The sequence below is a fragment of the Gasterosteus aculeatus genome, chromosome 8, assembly GCF_964276395.1.
Source record: "Gasterosteus aculeatus chromosome 8, fGasAcu3.hap1.1, whole genome shotgun sequence".
NCBI classification, from domain to species: domain Eukaryota; kingdom Metazoa; phylum Chordata; class Actinopteri; order Perciformes; family Gasterosteidae; genus Gasterosteus; species Gasterosteus aculeatus.
In genome coordinates, this window is record NC_135695.1 from 5,058,175 (window position 1) to 5,072,468 (window position 14,294).

The 14,294-nt window shown below is 44.6% G+C and overlaps 1 protein-coding gene across 2 annotated transcripts in view; it reads left to right on the forward strand.

The window, feature by feature from the left end:
* Positions 1 to 79: 79 nt before the first annotated feature.
* tgfbr3 (transforming growth factor, beta receptor III) overlaps positions 80 to 14,294 on the forward strand; it is a 55,769-nt gene continuing 41,554 nt past the window's right edge. For both annotated transcript variants that reach the window (XM_040184155.2, XM_040184156.2), the window contains exons 1-2: positions 80 to 370; positions 5,356 to 5,508. In XM_040184155.2, the coding sequence (XP_040040089.2) occupies positions 5,448 to 5,508 (61 nt within the window). In that variant the 5' untranslated portion in view covers positions 80 to 370; positions 5,356 to 5,447. The remainder of the gene's footprint in view (positions 371 to 5,355; positions 5,509 to 14,294) is intronic.

The following is a 14,294-nucleotide window of genomic DNA, read 5'->3' on the forward strand; positions in this document are numbered from 1 at the left end:
TCGGGAGGAGGCCGTGCGTCCCGCGTCGGGAGGGCTCCCCGGCCCGGAGAGCAGCGCCTCTCCTCGCGCGCAGCCTCCTCCCCCGACGCCCCGCCCACAAACGAAGCCCCTCGTGAAGCGGATAGACAGCAGCGAAGTGTTTGAAACTTTGAGCGAGAGTAGCGTTACACACGCACACACACGCGCCCGCGCGCGTTGGCTTTTAAATACACGCACTAATAACACGCCAGCCTCGTCTGCTAGCCGTTTCCTCTAAAACCGCGGAATTGTGTGAATGTGGAGAAGAGGAGAGAACAACGACGTTTATATCCGCCTCCGCCGCAGCGCCTTCGCCTTCTAACCAAAGCGGACTTTCTGGAGACTCTTCGTGGTACGTTCTTTGGATTTAATAACGCTTTGAATCGCCTTCACCCAACGTTCAGAAGATGTTGTCGCTAGAGTTTAAATAGTGTAGCGGAGAAATGTAAGTGTTGCGTTCACTGAGCCGCCCACAGATCCAGCTGTTGCATCTTGAACGCGTCGACGCGCAGATTTCTGCTTTTTGCGAGCGTGTCCTTAATTAGATGAAGGGAAATAAAGACGGGACGATTCCAGACGCGCTCCTGTGTGACGAAGCGAGGCTTCTAGACGAAATGGGGGTCAGCTAACGGGACTTTATGGGACAGGGTAGACAGTGCATTTGCTAGCAGTAATGTGAGGAGGACTTTGGGTTGAGATGGATTGTCACTTCTTAACAATGTTATCTATCGGATGTGCTGCACTGAGGAAATGTCTCGAGCCTTACTGCGGATTACTGATGCACACTTACTGGGTTACTGTCAAATCTGTTTGCGGAGGAGCATTTGAATGCATCACTTTCATCAGTTACGTCTAGTATTAATACAGAGCTGCACGTAGCATTCATTATTTATAAATGTGTATCTCATTACACAAAGTCTGGAAACAATGCAAAGAAGCACACAGCGATGCTTTTCCAGGTACGTCTCATTTGAGATGATGAAGTAAGGAAATTTTGGTCATAAAAAAAAAAATATATATATTATAACGATATTAATAATATACAGTATTTATAGTATTCTTAAAGTAGTTGCATATTGTTAGTAGTTGCATATTGATTCCCTGTCAATCAGCAGAAAATGTGTATCAATACAAATACTTTAAAGTCACATACACAAAGCGAGAACGTTTTTTATTGTTTGTTTTGTAGTTCACACTTGGTCAAAGCTCCATCTGCACGCTGGCTCATTTGGCGAAAGGCGCAGGCAGTGAAACCAGTCCAGGATGTCGTGTTTACTGCAGCTGGTGGCATCTGCTAGGAATGAGGCCCGTGATCAGTCGGGAAGAGCTCATCTGAGGTTTATTCACTACGACCCAGGACAGCATCAACATATAGATAAACATGTCCCACAAGTCCTAAGGTTTTACGCACGCACCACAAAAGGCTGCTGTGTGCACAGACACACGCCGCCTCAGCCTTTAGCTCTCCTCGCTCACGGCTTTGTGATTACGGTAGCACAGTGTGTGCCCCCTGGACCTACCATCACTTAACTGCAGCATACGCATCCGCGTTGACACCGATACGAGCCTTTAACATCCAAGTGACCACAAGTATGTCGCTCGGTTTCCTCCGTGTGCGGTGCGCTCAGTCCGGGGCCTGGCGTGTTTTGATGTACTTTCCAGATCCTCCTCCCGGGTGGAATAGTGGCTGGGCTTAGACGGTCGGGGTGAATGAGAAGTCACATGAGGCGGTTTGAGCTGTTGCTGCCACAGAACCAGCGGCGTGGTTAAATCCTGCCCACCCGAGCCCTAAACAAATCAGGAGTCGGTACACTTTGCTGCCCTGAATGTACTTTCACAGTTTGTTCAAGTCGTCGGTAAATATTTCCAACCTCTCAATAAAGGTGAGAACACCACTTTGGATGAGCTTCTCCAAAGTTCGACCCCGGCCTCCACCGGCAGAGTGGGAGGCCGCTGTCTCCCAGTCCTTTGATTTGGTCTTTGCCTCTCACCAACACAACAGTTTGGCCTTCGCTTTGTCCAGAGAGGAGAGGAAGGTCAAGCGGCGGCGTAAATCAAAACGAAGGGCGCCGGCTCTCCTTGACTGTCCGAAAGTGCAATATTTGTCATGATCTTCCGAAATGACTTCCCCGGCCCTGCGGCTTCCGCACTGTGAAAGGCCCCTTTGTCCTGTGCAGGCTGCTGCCGCTGCACGGAGCGATGCACCTCGCTGCTTTGTGCATCGCTTCCCACACACACACACACACACACACACCCTATATGGGTCAACCACCAGTCAGATAGGCGCACATGTGTTTGCTGCTCGGTGAGCTGCTGCAGTTCGTGTACAAGCAGTTTCACTGCACGGTTGTTGGCATGGAGCCCGAAACATTGTTTTTAAAATGATTCACCAGGATACATTTGCACCTATTGCATCTTTGAATAATCCCTCTTTGATCCCTGGTGGGCGTAGATTGTTTTTAGTAAGAAGTCCTGTATTATTTTGGATATTATATTGGTCTGAATGTATACTTTTCAGCCCTTTAATGTCCTCACTAAGAAAGTAGTGGAAACGATTTCTCTGCATTTCTACTTTCTGGGCAATATGAATCCAATATGTTATCTCGCTTGAAATGACTTAATCAGGTCACGTTAGGATCAATACATTTTTCAGTCATGTATAATTACTCAAAATGTGCTCTATCAAACCGTAGCTTTTCTTTAAAGCTTTCTGGAAGTCACAGATCACCCAAACAATAATTCAGTGGGTCCTGTGATCTCCTATCCTTTTGATTTGAGTTGATTTGAAGAATTTTATTTCTTGAACATGTAGACACCAAATAATAAAAAATTTAAAAATCAACATAGACGTAGACCACAAAATGAGAAAATACACCTTTTGTTCAAGAAAAGAAGTAGGGGGAAGCAAAAGCTTATAGATACCCACCCCTTTCTTATCCATATTCTCAATTAGTATATATTACTTTGAAGATTAATATCATACATACATACACACACTCACACACACTCTCACCCACACACACGCACGCATACTCACACGCACAAATAAATACAATTTAAATTTCCTTCACTTAATATTTTCACAGATCTCATATTTGGCTAATGTGTATAATTTAAGATGTTTTTTGAACTGTGCAATATGTTTACAATCTTTGATCTTATCTGGTAAGTTGTTCCACAACTTCACCCCACAGACCGATATGCACCTGCTTTTGAGTGTAGAGTGCACCTTTGGTTGCCTCAGTTTCAGTCTCCCTCTTAAATTATAGTCTCCTAGTCTGTCGCTAAACCAACTTTGAATGTTTCCTGAGAGTAGGCTGTTTCTTGCTTTAAATACAATCTGTAACATTTTAAAATCTTTCAAGTCCATAAATTTTAATATATTTAATTTCAGAAATAATGTGTTTGTGTGTTCATAGTACCCCACCTTATTAACTATCCGTATTGCTTTTTTTTGAATTGTGCATATTGCCTGTAGGGTGCTTTTGTAGGTATTACCCCACACTTCCACACAGTAACTCAAATAGGGGGCAAACAGTGTACAGTACAGTGTATGCAGTGATTGTATATTCAATATATGTCTGACTCTGACTAGTATCCCTACACATCGTGCCAATTTTGATTGTACACGAGTGACCTGTGGCCTCCAGCTGAGCTTGTGGTCTATCTTTACACCTAGAAAGGAGTATTCAAACACCCTTTCGATTTTTATATTATCGATCATTAGTTCAATGTGTGTGTTTGCTTGTGTGTTACTTTTACCAAAGACCATAAATTTGGTTTTCTTTACATTAAGTGATAATCTATTTATATCAAACCACAATTTCAGCTTGGTTAACTCAGTCGAGACCGCCTCCAACAACTGTTCGAGGTTCCCTCCTTCACAGAATACATTTGTGTCATCTGCAAAAATAACATTTTTCAGGATCCTGGAAGCATTACTTATGTCATTTATATAAATAATAAATAGTTTTGGACCCAGTATTGATCCTTGCGGCACACCACAGGTAATATTTCTTAAGGTGGACTTCTTATCCCCTATCTGTACAAACTGTTTTCTTTGTCCTATGTAACTTTGTACCCAATTTAGTCCAACCCCTCTGATCCCATAGCTTTCCAGTTTGTGTAGCAGTGTATCATGGTTTATTGTGTCAAATGCCTTCTTCAGATCTATGAAGACCCCTATTGCCATCTTTTTGTTATCTATTGTGCTTGTCAGTTCTTCTACTAAGTCCATGAGTGCCAATGATGTTGATCGGTTTGGCCTAAAACCATATTGACTATCTATGAGTAATCCATGTTTATCTATGAAACTGTCCATCCTTGTAGCAAATATTTTTTCCAAAATTTTGGAAAATTGGGAAAGCAGGGAGACTGGTCTGTAGTTATTGTAAAGGTTTTTTTCACCTTCTTTAAAAATCGGAATTACCTTAGCAGTTTTCATTTTGGTTGGAAAGAAGCCCGTTTGAAGTGAAACATTGCAGATATGTGCTAGGGGATCTGCTATATTAATAATGACTTCTTTTACTATTGTCATATCAATACCATTCCAGTCTCTTGATGTTTTTTTTTTGAAGTTATTAACTATGGCAATAATTTCATTTTTATCGGTGTCTTTCAGAAAGATAGTATCTGGGTTCCTCTTGCCCAAATAATGTGCTACGCATCCCCCTTGAGGAAGGTTTATCTGCTCAAGGGGGATCCTTCAATAGGATATTCGATAAAAATGTCTTTCTTTTGGCGGTATGATATATGTATTATAATTTCTTGGCAAACCCCCCCCCCCAACTTTAGTAAGTCACATCATCACAATCATTCTGTCGCACACAAGTTCAATTTGGTTTACGTATTTCTTTTTTTTTATGTCTCTTCGCAGGAACTCCACGTTTTCAGTGTATGAAAGTGCACAGACTAATTACAGCGTAGTTTCAGGATCAGATTACTTAAGTGAAAACTGGAGGCGACGTCATGCTGATTAGCACAGTGCTACTAAGCTGCTTACTCAAAACCCCAGCGGAGCATTCAGTGCTTCCTGGCGCTCTCAATCAACGTGCCGTAATAACCGGTGGCGTGCTCCAAAGGGGTTTCCCACCCGGTCAACCGTCCCACGCTCCTCACACACTCTGACTGGCGGGGAGCACGGGAAGGTGGCCGCGGTATGCGCGACCCCTAATTAACCCTCCCGGATTAATCCCCCGGGCGCCGAACCTCAGCCTCTCTCGTCTCATCTCATCACACCCACGGGGTTCATTAAGCCGAGCCCCGGTTCCCTGCTCAACACAACACGACCCCCCTGCTTCTCCTGGTTAACGCTCTCTGCCTTTGTTCGCTCTGCAGCCGCCGACTTCCCGCCGACTGCATCGCAGAGAGGGAGGCGCTCGCGTGAAAGGTGCCCGTCCAGTCACCGTCCTCCTACTGGAAGCTGCAGGATGGCTAGAAGACTCCCCATTCCCTGGTTGCTTTTTGCCGCCTTCTGCCTGGCGTCTGCAGGTATGTATACGGCACCTACTGTACACCTGCAAGCCGATGGAGATTTCGCATTCACATTATGAAAATCATGTATTGTTAGTAGGCGTCAAACCTCACGGTGAGTGAGTAAGCAGCGAGCCCTGCAGCGTTGTATTGTCAGACAACCACAGCCCTGGGATTTTCCACTGTTTCTCCCAGCATGCCTTTCTCGACAGTGCTTGTCAGAGTTGAGGGGGATTTACATTCAAGAAAGCGCTGACAAGTTCAATCTCAGGATGCAAACACTAAGCGGGCTTTCGTCAAACTGATTGGAAGGAGGCTCGGAAACCGCCAAATGCCTTGCAAGTTGACAGCAGCTCAACTCGAGGCCGAACAAGAAGAGAGAGAGAGAGAGAGAGAGAGAGAGAGAGAGAGAGAGAGAGAAAGTAACCGATGCAACAAAGGTGAAAACAGGAAATCTATGTGCGCTATCGGTGTGTCATATCAGTAACGGTGAGGCTCTGGCTGATGTCACCACTCACCCCGTAGGAGCTTTGTCTAAGCGATGAGAAATAGTGTTCCTCTCACTTTGAGGAATGAGCATGCTACTTATCACCTTTATACTCCCAACAGGCACTTATGAACATGAGCAACGGGTCCCAGAGTGCTTAGACCTTTGTCTGTGACACCCTACCACTTACTTTACTTTGTCCCTGTCAACTCTATCTTCTCCACGTCGCACGCCTTGTTCCTGCTCATCGCCGAGAGGCAACGTCTGGCTTTGTTGTCAGAGCGCTAGAACGTAGGAGCAATGAGTGTTGCTTGGAGCTGAAGGCTCAGATCACCACACTGACATGCTCACAGAGACAATGCCATATAATGTAATGTCTAACTTTCTCATTCGTTTAGTTTGCACATTAACATTTAGTAATCAGCAGTGTCCCAGTTCCATACAGTGCGTCATCCTGAGGTTGAGTTATTTCTTCACTATAGAAAAGAGACGTAGCTGTGCTTTATTTCACCAGAGCAAGGAAATTTGATTTTTTCCCCCTCATGGCTGCAAAAAACCCATTTAGTTAGTGTTGACATGCCGCCAGAAGAAGTTCATAAAACACTAACTAAATTAAACGCTAAACATTTGGAAAAACGCTTTACGGTTTCTTTCATTTAACATAACAAAGTTTTTGTTGTTGCATAAGGTGTTTTGTTGTGTACTACCTGCTGAAATCAAGTCAAATAGACATTTGTATACAGTCAATAAAGGATCAAATTAATGTGGATTTGTGACAGCTGAATCTGAAGCCTAAAATATCAGTAAAATTGAAATTGGACCTGGTAATAGCGGCAGATGAAAGGCAGAGAATCACCTTTGAGCGGACCTGCATCTCTCCAGGGAGTTTTATATCATATAGTTGTGGAAATGTTCTACTCTGAATCAAGCCCTAGCCTATTTGATTAAGATACATGCATGTGTGTACTGAATTGTACCATCTTTCAACATATTGGCAGACGCTTCATCCTGAACCGAAATGTCAACCTGCTGGAGGCGATAGATGAAAGTCAGGAAGTCGTTAGGATGCATCCTCTGGGGACCATTAATGTCTGTATTACATGACAGGTTGCACATTATTGCTTTAACATTACAACCTGTTCGGTATGGTAATAGAAACACCAATACAGGCAGCCGGTGTGGCTTTGCCCTTCCATGGCAAAGCCCAATTGAAAAGGATCATTCAGCATTGTTGTTCTCAGCAGTAATGACACAGTTGTCAAAAAAAGGCAAATTCATTCCTTATTTCATTGAAGTTCTTAATGCGTAAAGAAAAGTTGTTTCTGGAAGTTGTGGCCATAGATGTACTTTATAGAAATGGTCCAAAATTCACTATCAGTTGTAAGCGCTTGTTCAAAATGTGCATTTTTTCTGACCTGAGCTGACATTCTTGATGCAAAATCTGTCGAGCTGGCAACAGTCGACCACTCTGCTGTGCATTCCTCTTCTTCAAATTGAGATTTATCGTTTGCAGAGACGGGTTTCACAACGAACGCTTCGGACTTGAACTCGCTCCATCTTTAATCTGCAACATCCCGTGTTGTTTTTCCACGGTAGTACGGGAATAATTACCCCCCCGTAGGAGGCGTGACGCATAGCCAGCGCTTCAAAAACAAGTGTTTGCGTTTTTTGTCCAGCCCTTAGTCTGATTGCCGCCATAGGTTATTACTCAGAGAGTTCTTTTCTCCTCTGTGGAGGCTGGAGCTGCTCTCCGGGAGGCTGACCGCTCCTCGGACAATGGCAGGGGAGTCGGCGTGCGCGCTGGGCAGAGCAAACATTAGTTCCACCACAATGCCAGGATCTCCCGCACAATAAAGTCACGTATGAAGTTTTCCTCAATTCTTCCTCATGCGGCGCGAAGCATTGTTGTACGGTGTCACAAGGGACAGATATTTACAGATTGTCCACCAAATGCCCTTTCCCCCAAAGTGCCCTGGCAGCGGGAGCACTCTGTGATTTATGGACAACATTTCAAATGCTCTAAAGCGGATATTTTTCAAATGGTTACGGGGCAGTCCAATATTCACTCATTTTTTATATTTTAGATATTTTTTCCATTAAAGTAACTTTCCCTCTATTTGTCCAAGTGAATTGTCAGCCTTCCAATTTTGTCATCTATTTTTTTCTTTTTTTTCTCACACTAGCACTCCAGCTCTTTCACATCTCTGTCTCTCTTTTTCTGCCTATTTTATCTCGCAGCATCTGCGTAAACAGTCACATCTGCCCACTAAACTTGTCAGGAGGGCTTTTACGTAATGTTTAGATTAGTCTGCTATGAGTCTTCTCTCGGCGTGATGCCATCCAAGATCCGGGCCTCCCGTAACCCTTAAAAGTCGGGCGGAGAGCACCGTGACGTCCGTATTTCAAGGCTCCGTTCAGCCACTTCGCTCTGTGCTTTTATTTAGCTCTTTATAACTTGCCCACTATCAGTGGTTGCCTCTCCCCAGCTTGAGGAAAAAATGTATATAAACATCTGGGCAGAGTTTGGGTTTCACTGAGGAGAGTCTTGCAGGAGCCATTGCATGGTACTGATTGGCCAGAAACAGCAGCGGCAGGATGCTGGTTGTACTGGAGGCACGACGGCTGGCTGGTGAGTCGCTGAAAAACACATCAGGTTCAGCAACAGATGAAGCACTTTCCCCTCCTCCTCCTCCTCCTCCTCCTAAAGCCTCATTCTTCTCCTGCTCATTCTTGATGATTGATGGAGCTATTAGTGCAAATGTGTCTTCGGCGTACTCATTGTGGAACCTCATAGTCTTACGGGATTGTTAATAAAACAAAAGCTGGAAAAGGGTATTTCGTGTTGCACACAATCACAGCGCGTATACACTCAGCGCATTAACGTAAACCAGTTTCTCTCCATCTGCATTTGTGTATGCCGTTGGCCGACACCAGCCACTGTGATGCCAAATGTGGATTCCAGTTCTCCCCGTGCCCCTAAGAGCTTTGTCTCCATATGCACAATGCCTTTAAAAAAGGGCCAGCAAGAGGGGGGACTGCCTAAAAATGAATTGTGCAACCGCTGTAATGTGAGAGTGAAGGGGGGGGGGGGTGCTGGCGGGGGCCGGTCTGCTCCAAATCGACACACTCCACACACGTACAGCGTGCCAAACCGACAGAGTCCCTTCCAGCGCGCTAAACCAGATGTTGCCCCCGTGATTGATGCAGAGGAGCCGGAGCGGCGCAGCACAGAGTTTGGGATGTTTACCTAGCAACGGGAGTCTCGGGTCTGGGTCGTATTAAAGGTCTAGCCCCCCCCCCGCGGAGATGGCTCCATCTCAACAGCACTGTCGCGATGGTCCTGTTTGTGTCTTCTGCTTATTGAATGAAGGTCCCCCCGGCATTACCCGCTTTCATTAGCAGCAGTGCACCGATGAGATGGTGGATTATTGACTTTGACTGTGTCTGGGAGAATGAGCAGACCGGTGTTTCACGGAGAGAAAAGTATCTCTCGTTTATATCTCGCCGGCCTCCTAAGGGGACGCTAATGCAAATCTGCTGGAGTAAACTGAATCCCTCCCCCTTCACTCTCTCTATCCCCCCCCCCCTCTCCCTCCCACTCTCCCTCTCTCTCTCTCCCTACTTCCAGTAAGCAGGCGTGTAAATAATTTTGGTCAAAGCCAGTAATGGGAGACAGCTGTGGCGATCGTGCCTTTTCCATTGTGTTCTATAAAAAATAAAAAGGCAAAGAGAAGGCTGCTGGAGAGTTAGAGGCTCGTGCAGAGTGTGACTTTGTTATAGAAAGAGAGAGTAATTGTACTAAACTCCCTCTAGTCAGACAACCTTCGGAAAAAAGAATCCTTTATGCTGCTGCGTCGGTTTGGTTGTTGTTATTTCTCAGCCAAAACCAGGGCGCGTTTACTAGAACTGAAGCTAATGAAGCTGCGGAGGTGCCAACTTTCCAGCGCACGACTCGTTATCTGTAAAATAAGTCCTAATATGGGATAGTGGGCTGCTGAGGTTGTCTCTCCTCCTGGGGCCTCACCTTCCCCACTCCCTTTCCACCAGACGAGTTCCGCCGAAAGACCATGGCCCACATTCAGAGTGGCCCTCTGGAAAACAAGACGGTAGGTCCAAAAGATGAATTTACGCCCCTTACTTTGGCCGAACAGACATTTGGGTTGGATGACAAACACACTTGGAAATGAACAAAATTGCTTTCCAGTTTCTAATAGACAGTTTTTGTGGTTAGCCATTAGCTTCAGTGGTATGGCCTTTGAGAAGCACTGTAATAGGCTGTTATGGTAGCTGGAATATAGCCCTGTCCTTATTTGAAGCATCTGCACAATACAAGAAATTCATAGAAGTGCCTATTTAAAAGCACATCACTGTTTTGCACATGTGTAGAATCCCCTCAGCCTTGCATAAATCATCTACTATCTTTTAACGTTTTTGCTGCTGAGCGTCTATTCATAGTGTATTTATGGTCTAGCGTACGTTGCACTTTTCCGTTTGTGAGCTGTCCAGGGAAACCTTCCCAGCGTCCTTTTGTACGTGTTAAAACACGACGGCCTCGCGGCATTTGACAAGTCATTCTTCTCTCGTTCGCCCTCCCTTTCCTGAAGATGAACCCTGGAGGAATGTAGTCCCCCTCCGGCTCGTGTGAAAGCGCTGTCCGCCTTGCCCCTTCTCACCTCGCTGGCTCCTTCGCACCGGCGCTCACACACTGGCACTAAGGGCCGCCATTGTTTTGCTCTTTGCTTTCTGTTAACGGCACCCCGCTGCCTCTCAAAGGCCCCATTATCGCCTCTGAGGGATGATGTTTTTGTAGAATATCACAACATCGCAAGAAGGACTTCTTTTGTGCGATTGATGTTTTAAAAGGGGGAAATAAATCAATGCATTAAGTGTGCTAGATGTTATTTTTTTGCAAAAAAAATGAACTCGTGGATGATGGACTCCAACAGAAATGGCTAAATCAGGCTGTCTTCGGTATCTGGAGTCGTTTCTCGTCTGGATCATCCAGTAGGACCTGACATGGATGAAGAGTCCTTGCAAATGTAAGTGCATAATGGTTTACAAAGTTGTGGAGGCTCTACAGCATACAACAGGCTTTTGGAATATAAGGCAACGGGACCGGCGTCCTTCAAACTGCCAGCGAGCCATTAACCCAGTCAGACAATACCTGCAATCGGTCCTTTTTGCGCCCAGTAAGGGTCCTTCGAATAACGCAACCTGCGACTGGCGCCACTACTGCAGCAGCTACAGAAGCTAACCGCTAACAGAGCAAATCTCCCCTTTGGTCGCAGATATAAACAATAAGTTGGGAGGAGTCCCTCTATTGTTGAGAATGAAGAATGAACCTCATTGGGAAACCGCTGTATAGGGGCTACGGTAATTAGACAGCCAGTGGGACTCAAACGCAACTTCCGTTCACACGATGGGCATCAAACAACGACTGCTGTCGGTATCACTTCGAGGGCCCTATTCATGTTAAACACAGCTGCTAACTTTTGCCCATTAGTTTTTAATGGCTGACGAAAATTGAAAATCTGAACAATACATTTCATGTTTTACATTCTTAACTAGTATGAACTAAACGTCATACTCCAAACTGTACATCTTCACTGTACTGACACTTAACCATTTACCACTCCTAAGAGACACCAACAGCGAGTCCTTTCGTAACATTTTTGTTCTTTAATATTATCGGTCCAGACAGCACATGTCAGCGGCCGTCAGTAAAGACACGCAGCGACGGCACAGCCAGTAAAGTCTTTAGTCGAATGCACACATGCTCAGCCGTCTCACTTTACACAGTGGCTCCTGTGTTCCTCAGGGAATTAGCCCTGTCATCCATTCCTTCAAAGCCCTCTGATTTATGGCTGCATTTAGAGGTACAGAGAAACGCACCCGCTTCCATCTCCTCTGCTTGCCCGCGGCTTTCTCAGGCCGCTCGTAATTGGTCAGTTCTTTTTGTTTGAACAAATGGTGACGGTTTAGCAACAGGTGCCCGCGTCATCTGTCACGGCTGATGAATAATAACCAGGCTCACTGTCAGGAAGAGAAAAATGTTTCACCTGCTTCTCATTTCGTATCACGACTGGATCTTCATCAAACACAATAGTGTTATAAATAATGGAATCCTTCGAGTAAATCCCTCCTCGGCAAATCGACCACACTAATATGACGCGGTTACACCGATGTTTGTTTGGTTATCTTTGCACCAATTTTTACTTAACCAGTTTAGATTTATTAAAAAAACACACCAGCCAAACTACTGCTACATGCAGATGTTGTTATAAAACACAAAGCTACGATGTGGCAGTGTAGTAAACATACCTTGTCATTGTGAGGATGTTAGCATGCCGACGTTAGCATTTAGCTCCACTCAGCTGGAGCGTGGCTGTAATGCTTTGTTTTGTTTTTTGGAAATTATCATCATAATGAAAAGTTTAAAAAAACTTTTTTTTCCCATTATAAGTCATTTACTGCATTGATTAACATTTATATAAAGGCCTGAATTATGAACCTTTCCACTTGTAATTCAGTGCTACTGATTGTTAACAACACTACGGCATCTACGTGCATGTGATGTATTTTAATATGAGTACAAACTGCAGAGAAAGCTTTGCCTGCATATTCTTTCCCCCGTCTTCTAGCTGTTTCTCCAGTTGCGCGCCAGCTTACAAGATTGTGGTCAATGACCAGTGGAGTGTGCTTGGCTGATATTGAGTTACAGGCATGTTTGCAAGATATGCAACTGCGGATTCCACACTGTGCGAGTTTGCTGAGTTTATGACTTCCCTAGTGCAGCTCAGGCTCAGCCTTTCCCTCCTCCCATCATCCCGTTCCAGCTTCCTCCTCTTATGCTTTCAAGAGATAAATCCTTTTCATAGGCAGGCCGGTGAAGTGAACCTACGCTGCCCTTATGAAAGGATTTGCTCACTTCCTGTAGTAGTGGCTCGAGGTTCAGGGGTGAGTGGGCTGCGCTAATGTCAACACTGCACAGCCAGCGATTCTTTTAGTCCAAAGCCCCTTAGGAAAACAATAAGCGGGCAGAATATTACGTTCCCTAAACGGGTTTGCGTAGTTCATGGGAATCATGCCCTGCAGTAGAAAACAAAGGAGACGAGAGGATTCATTTAAGGCCGTAGTTCATATGGGAGCTGTGATGTATCAGGTATAGAGGGGGGATATAAATAAGCAGAGAGGCCCCTTTTTGTTACTGTCATCAAATTGCCCTTCATATCTCTGTATTATCGGACACTCGTTTTGGAAAGGCATCTAGTTTCATTACTGTCCCTTTTCCAGTAGTAAATTATTACATTGTGTTTTCTGTCGACATGCGTGAGGTGATCTTCACTGCTTTGACTTTCTTATGAATCCGGAGAAACACGATTAGCTTGCATGCGAATGCTGGGAACTCAACATTTGAGGATATCGAAGCACACACACACACCCACACACGCACGCACGCACGCACGCACGCACGCACACACACACACACACACACATGCACACACAGGGAAGGTTGTGTTTGTTTATCTTCGGAAATGGCTTTGTGGGAATATCACATTAGTCCCTAACTGGCACACAGAGTGACATCACTTCCTGCGCCCAAATCTTGGCTCAGCGCCACAGTGTGGAGGGTGTACGAGTCCTTTGGAGTTGTATCTCCCAAATTGACTAGAATTATTTAGTCTAAATGTCAAATGATTTATTATTGTTCAAGTATTTCAATAATTGTTTAATTTCTAATTGTAATACTTTAAGCAAAAAGGCTTAAAATCCACTAGTTACAGCTTCCAAATTGGGACAATTTAATGTTTCTCTTTGTCTAATGTGAAAGTAAACTGAATATTTTTAGGTTTTTGGACTATTAGTCGTTTAAAGACATGGACTTTAATAAACTGTAATTGGCTTTCTTCTGAATTTTAAGATACATGAAAGGTCAAATGAGGACAATTTCTTAAGGTGTTAATGAGGATAATTTCTTAGAAATTATGCATATTGATTCCTGGAATTTAACCATGATGTTTAACATTACGTTAAGAATATAACGTTGAACATCACATGCATTTTTTTTTTCTTTTTTGTTTGTTCATCTTCCGCACACTCATTTGCGTGTTAAGGGAGCATCAGCCTACACATTCACTGGAAAATGATTTCATGATTTTCGATGACTGCAGGACTACCAGTAGCTTTTTGTCCGTTTATATAGCAGTTGGTTTGTTCCCCTGAGATGATACCTCTGTGGTTTGTGACAACTTGGAAGTGATCACCAGCTTCAAATCAGCTGCACTTTGAAAAGCTTGTAGTCTGGCACAACGGTAAC